Raw genomic sequence first — 7,347 nt, forward strand, 5'->3', positions numbered from 1 at the left:
GTAGAAGTTCTGCCGCTAAATATTCCTTCTGCAACTCTTTGCAAGCCTTTTTTGACCTGAATGGTCGTCGGCCTGGAACCGCCACGACCACTCTTTGCCTAAATGAAAAGAAGAGATAGAGTTTTGTAGAGATTAAATAAAAAAAAAACAACGAAATATTTTCATGTTAACAATTTTTGAAGTGGAGGATATGCAACAGCAGAATTTAACTGGACAAGGAGAATATTCGAAATACCTTGGCCTGAGAAAGAAAGGAAAAAATTCCGTTAGATGTGGAAGATCGGACAGAACAAACTTCAAACTCAAAATCATTCAATGTTTGTAATACATTTAGAAGTAGTGTTTGATTCCCAGGACATTGGAGATTGACAAGAGCCATATCATTTTTCATTGATACTTGGATATTTCCCTGCTTATAAGTTTCTTTATCTTTCACGCATTCGACTCTCGTTGCCTTGCTCCCATCTTTAACTTGTTCGATGACAGCACACTCCAAGTGCTGTTTGGTGGTGTTAGTGTCCAAGATACTCCCATTTGTAAATTCATTATGCTTCGATGTCTTGTCAAAGCTTTCCAAAGCTTTTAATCGATTTCAAGCTCTGTCACATTTTCAATGGCACCTCCAAGAATCGATGCCTTATCCATCTGCACTTCATATAATCCCTTAGCTCTCAACCACTTTCCAAACACCGTTTTGTGTAATTGACCAACTTCACAATCAAGATAACTGTTGGTGAATGTTGATCAGGGAGTTGCACGATTTGTAACGTAACATACCCTGCAAAGCAGCGTGACTATTACGACTTGTCTAGTTTATATTTTCAGTATACGTTGTTCATGTTACTCCAGCCTCTTTTTCGAGAATACGCACACACCTTAGTGACATTGGGGACCAGCGCACTCAATGACGTGAATATCTCTCTTAGTTTCTCACGCCTTCGACGCTCTGCTAGCATATGATTCGCATTGATGTCTTCACTGCTAGGTATCAGCTTACTGCATCCCAAATCAGGGGCGATTTTTATACCCTCACTAACCTTGTCAATAACTACAAAGTCACTACGTACTTCCTTGTCTTTTCCTCATGCGCTCCCCTAATGATCCCTGGAACACGAAAAAGAGCCCCTTTTAGGATCCATTACAGTTTCTCAGGATGCAGACACTTCTGCAAGGGTGCAGGATTTTTCTTCCAGGCATGAAATGTGTTCGGACGCGAAGCATCCTTCTTGATTTCGTCACATCGATTAGATATCCTAGGCCCCTCACAAGATGGTTCCATCTGGATGTTCTCATTATTCAGTGGGATCGCTTCCCCAGTCTCAGCTGTCGAAAAACTGGAACGCTTCACCCTCTTGGGACTCCTCGCAACTGCACACCGAACAAGTCTATTAAAGTTGACTGAGAAGGATTCAATTAAAACACAAAATGGAGAAAAGGCCGATTCATAGTTAACTTATTTACGTGATCAACCTGATAGTCAGAAATTAAGAGCACTCACAGGAGGAAATAATCAAGTATCTACACATTTAAGGACAATAGCATTCAACTAGGTGGCATGATTAAACAAGATATCCTATTCATGTATTTAAAATCATGTCCATGTACAAGAGGCAGCAGATCACAATGCCTCTTAACAACCCACTAGGAAAACAGGAGTGAAGAATCTAGCCCAACATCTCAAATTTATAAAATTAAAAAAGAGGATCATTCTGGATATCCACCACGATTCTATCCTACGTTCAGTACTACATCTGGTTTCATACCCTATCAGCCTAGGCTGTGAGCTTGCTATAATTTCCTTGCAGTCGCTATAACGGCTGCGTTACTAGTGAGTTCTTGGAACTAACAGAGTCCAAAATTTGACTTTGAAGTTATAAAGTTTTTTACACATGAACCTGGATATGAAATATGTACGAAGTGAGGAGACGTACTTCTGAAAGTTAGAATGCATTCAGATCACACCATTCACTGAAGACGACATCAGCGCATTAACCTTCTGCATTGCGTCTTCAGTAATGAGTATTCAGATTCATGATTACCATAGTTGACCAAATTTAACTATAATTAGTCTTCTTACCGGAACTTTCAAGTTGGCTGAGATGACCCGCACAAACCAATTTCTGGCGAGTGGTCTCTGAATGAACGCGCTTACGCTCACTAGACACAGTATTTTTCGAGGGCGTCCTGTTCAACGGCTCCATAAAGAAGGCTAAAATACTTTGCACAAGTTTTGAGTCGTCTGGCACCTGCATCACGTGTAAAATCAGTGCCTCGGCCACAAAAGTTGACAAGCACAGTACAGAATTGAAAAGAACAATGTGAGTTGCTGGCTTACATCCTCTGATGTTCCGAATTCAAGGACGCCATTCTTTAGAGGAATGCAGACTACCGTCTGTCCGTCACCACAATACCGGTAAGTACTATTGTTACTCCTTTCAACCTTACATAAGACAAACAGAAATATGATTATGTGAATGAATACAACAGACAGTTTGAAAATCTTTGACCAAGTATAGACACCTGGATGTTAGAACTCTTCATGTGTCAAATTTGGTGATGCAAAGCGTCCCCATATGTCCAGGCAAACAACATGAAGGTCAGTTAGACAGGCATAGCTTGATCATCTATGCAACAAGCAACGTGGCATCTCTCGTACAGAAATTCATCAGCAACAGTCGGTTATGCTAATGAAAATTTTATTTGTGGTTACAGTAGTGAATACGACTAGTCCATACCAACAAGGAGTTTTGAATACTTGAAAATGATAACATTATAAACGCTAGCCAGGGAATCATTTAGAGAAAATCAAGAGCAAGGCACACAGTGGTTTCTCTGGTCTGTTCTCTCAGTAACAAACTGCATGTAGTCTCTGCGTCGGTTACAATGAATGCTTCGCAGCAAGCTGGATTTTTCTGCATTGATCATTATTGGTTTAATTGGTGTAATTTTGGTTTTTCACAACTATCACCTCTTCATTTGGTCATCCATCGATCAATGAAGATGTGAGAGTACCTTGGCAGGAAGAGAGCGTGTGAAAACTGCCGTCTCCTGCTCATGGGCTTGGCGCAGCCATGTATATTGGCCTCTTGCTGCTGTTTTTCCTACCATCCTGTGCAAATCGTCCTCACATCAATGACAATACCACCATTGGATATGTACATAATGTGTATCCTACAAAGTATTGCAGATCAGATTCTGGAACTCACGGCCTTTGTCTTCGTGGAACGGTAACATTGAAAATGTGAATAACAACACGAGAGGGACTACAGATGGCCTGTTTCTGAGGCTTCAGTAGCTCCTAACTCGCTGTTATCATACTACTAAGATTACAATCTAAGGTTTTAAGCACATGTTTGTTTCGAGACTGTCCCATGATATAAACCGAGATTCAATAAAGGAAGGAAAGACGTTTACCCTTCATTTTCAGCGAAATCGTAGATCATGCTCAGGAGGAAAAACCACTCGGGGTCTGCAAGGTCATCGACTTTCAACGCAAACGGCTTACTGGCATGCTGGTCCCTGGTACGGGAATCTAATGTAAGGCAGAGGTCACGGAGCTGCTGCGAACGCTGCAAGCCAAACTCTTTGGGTGTCAACTCCATGCCGTGAATGGTTTTATATGTTTTGATTACTCCATTATAATAGCCATCACCCCAGACCAATATCTTCCTAGCATCGCAGGTTGCAATATATGTCTTAGTATGATAATTCGTTAGCACGACATGTATAGGAGGAACCTAAAAAACAGCCTAATAAAAAGCAATCAGCATGTAGAGAGACAGCTTACTTCTGATTCACAAAGGCAGGCTTCCAAAAAGCGGAATATGTCCAATTTTTCTCAAGGGTAGCGACTTGCAATTGGAGCCGCAACTTTGAGGGCAACTCCGGCGTCATTCCTATCAATGTGTCCAGTTTCGTGTCAAATTAACTCATGTCTCCAACGTCACGATATCACATGAGGATACAAATCGAATCAACTTGCATGCTAGGTATCCCTGAATTGTGATTAACCACTATACTTACACTCAGCACTGTGAAATATCACCGGGTCGACAATTACAAGACTTGTTCTTCCTCATCACCAGCCGCGGGTAGCGGTTTCAAAACGATAAGAGTTAAATGCTTCTTGCCAGCACAAACATAAATCCACTTTGCCAGAGTTACCAGTATGTTTGAGAGATTGATGTGCTTTAGATGGATTCAGGTTGAGCTCCCAAAACAATTATCTGGCACGACTCAGAGAACGTGGTACCTGTGAAAATCTCACTCGCCGAAAAGTGCTTCACATGAGGTGAATTGCCGATTGTTTGTTCTTCTGTCGAGTTGCGCTCATACACAGATGTGTCTAAATGAGTAGGCTCTCAAACAAACGCGTTCAAATGAACGTTACTCGAACTAAGAACTCAGAAAAATCGACTCCCCGTGTCATGTTCCTCGCGATCTACCGTTCATGATCATCTACCATCGCGGAAAGTGTTGTATGCGATGAGCATGTCCAAATCACTGTAACAGGACGTGCTGAGAAGAGAATGGAACATCGAGCTAGATAAGAAAAGTTCAAAGACCTTTTCACTGATTCCTTCGTAAAAGCCTCCCAAGCAAGCAGCCACTCAATCTGAAAGTCATCTCTCCATTATGATGAACAAACACCACAGCCCTCGACTACTTTTCCAGCACGATTATACAAATCCGCAAAGACTTCGCACGTCGAAGGAACGCGAGCGCAAGACCTCAGACTAACATCTTCGGATACCGCCGTCGCTTTGATCACGCCCAACCTCACAACGTGCTGGAAATAGTTCGATAATCGGACGCCTATCTGCCACGCAGAGTGAGCAAACTTTTTTGAGGTTTACGCACCTTCCAAACAAGGAAGCATGACCTGATCATGACGTCAAGTGCCAAAATTGTCAGCAAAGTAATGTTGTAGTCGTCGGCTTCTTTTCACACGCGCACAAACAAGTGTATGCGGGAGTGAGCAGTAGCAGTACCTGTATTACCATCCCCAGTCTTCCGTACTTCATTCTCCATGTATTAAACCAAAATTCTCTAGCTGCGACCAACGCACCACCGCGACTGCCTAGACCACATCTCCACACCACGCTCTCGATTCCGCGACGCGTTCGCGGATTCGCTCTTCCTGCAGCGTTCGGCACAAGGTGTATGAGCATCTTTCACACAAGGCAGTATTCCATTCGACACATCGCATGCGACAAATGGCAACCTCATATCGCGAGTGTAAGTTACTTCATCGAATCGTCTGGATACGCGAATGACGTACCGGTAAGCTCTCTCCAGCAATTTCAAAAAAATGCACTTCAAAGTCATCCCTATTAAACAATGATGAACACGGCATATGCTGTGGAGTGCCGTGATGTGCGCCTTCTGGGAATCAGTGGAAGTCTTACCATTTTCCTAATAAGCTGGTTACAAACAAAGAGACGAAATAATAACATAATACGATTTCTTTATTTTTCTATCGAACAAGTCTTTCTGATCATGCTTATCTGAAGTTTACCATTACGTGTAGGTTTCTGGGGAGCATTCATGTCCATTATTACATACCGGATGGCTTCCACGGTGCTTACATCATCCTCATTACGGCTTTATTTTCCGCATTTGCTCCTCACCTTCCAGGGAACTCATGCGATTCCTCTCTTCATCGAGGGAAAATTCTCACAAAAATGTGCACAATCAAGGATAGTACATAATATATAATACATATAATCATATTTCTTAGTATTCTGGAAAACATTCTTTTTTTTCTCTGGGCATTTTTCTTCCTCATATTTTTCACAACTGACGTGGAAGTATTGTCAAGTAATCAAAATATGATTTATTATTCTTTGACTTGTATCCTAAATATCAATCTTTGAATTTTATTCATTTCCAATTGATATTCAATTTTTGTATTGTATATGCAATTATGGTTCAATTATTCAAACTGGTTACTTTTCCATTCATATTAAGGTTATGTTTGATTTTTAAATATATATAGAGAGTATATTAAAACAAGAGTTTGCTATTATAATTTCAATATGTGTTTTTACACTACATATGATTTTATATCATAAAATAGTAATTCTATTTTTAAAAAAAATAAAAATCATTTTTTTTAATTTAAATTCATAATCAAATATTATTTTTTCACTTAAATCTATCAATACTATAGTCGTGTTTAATTATGAAGAATATATTAAAATGATATTTTTTTATTATTTATTTGAATTGCATAATATTCTGATTTATTAATGTATTTTAAGTAAAAGCATAATTTTAATCATCTACTTGTATAAGGTATTATGAAATTTCTAAATGTAAATCAATAAAAATCATATATTATAAATCAAGCATAATAATATTTTTTTAATAAAATCATGAAATATATAAATTATTATTATTTTTTGCAACCATCATTGTATACATATGTAAATATAGATATATACACACACATAGAATGTTGTTAATGGCTCCACAATTTTTACTACTACAACTAATTATCTATCATAGCTTTTGTTAATACTACTACAAAATGTGATAAATTTGCATTGCACACTACAATGCATTTAATAGAAAACTAAAATATACATCCATGAAGGTATATATTATCCATTATAGAATATATTAGTAATTTTCTATAAAGTTCATTGTGGTGTATAATACAAATTTAAAGTAGCTTTTATTTGCATCAAAAAACTATATATAGATCTAGATAGTTAATTTATTAATAAAATAACTCTTAAATATTATTCTTGATATAAGAATTTATTATATCTAAAAGTCTATTGTGAAATTTTATAATAAAAAAACTACTACATAAACCAAACCATTTTTTAATTATAGTTTCAAATATGATAATTTATAATTTGATTGTAATAATGATAAAAAAGTAAATAGAATATATATAGAGAGTTTTTAAGGTCATATCCCTATTTTATGAATGCCACATTCTCTTGCCATCTCATAATTAATTTAATCCAATCTTACTATACTTCATGTCTTGTGCTCAATGTTGTAATTTGATGAATTATAGCTCGATCATTATACTTCAAAATGCTCCCAAATTATGAATTTGATCAATCAATGTTTGTTTTTTTAGTTCAACAACCATGAGTGCAAAGCCAACTTCATTTATTCTACTCAAGATTTGCAAGAGGGACAAGCAAGGACTGCTATGATGTTTGTTATTTGTATTTATAGATACGAGAATTGACATTTTTTGCTTCCCTTTTCTTCAAATGCTTGCAGCAAAATTAGATTTTTGAGAGTAGTGTGAGTAGGATTGTAGAAGAGCCTTTAGAGGCATAGAAATGATTCATTTGTATAATATTTTTAATTTGATGCAAT

The 7,347-nt window shown here is 37.8% G+C and overlaps 1 protein-coding gene across 1 annotated transcript; it reads right to left on the bottom strand.

Annotated features, from left to right (window-relative positions):
* Positions 1 to 287: 287 nt before the first annotated feature.
* On the bottom strand, positions 288 to 5,524 carry LOC112274845 (transcription factor TT8). The gene is made up of 10 exons (XM_073530350.2): positions 5,282 to 5,524; positions 4,992 to 5,140; positions 4,253 to 4,882; positions 3,788 to 3,896; positions 3,415 to 3,669; positions 3,013 to 3,109; positions 2,336 to 2,440; positions 2,078 to 2,246; positions 1,142 to 1,368; positions 288 to 1,079 (listed from the first exon to the last, which is right to left on the bottom strand). Exons 4-10 carry the CDS (start codon positions 3,892 to 3,894, stop codon positions 822 to 824), a joined length of 1,218 nt encoding a protein of 405 aa, XP_073386451.1. The 5' UTR covers positions 3,895 to 3,896; positions 4,253 to 4,882; positions 4,992 to 5,140; positions 5,282 to 5,524; the 3' UTR covers positions 288 to 821.
* Between the last annotated feature and the right edge of the window lie 1,823 nt (positions 5,525 to 7,347).

The sequence above is a fragment of the Physcomitrium patens genome, chromosome 22, assembly GCF_059467195.1.
Source record: "Physcomitrium patens ecotype Gransden chromosome 22, ASM5946719v1, whole genome shotgun sequence".
Classification (NCBI taxonomy): Eukaryota; Viridiplantae; Streptophyta; class Bryopsida; order Funariales; family Funariaceae; genus Physcomitrium; species Physcomitrium patens.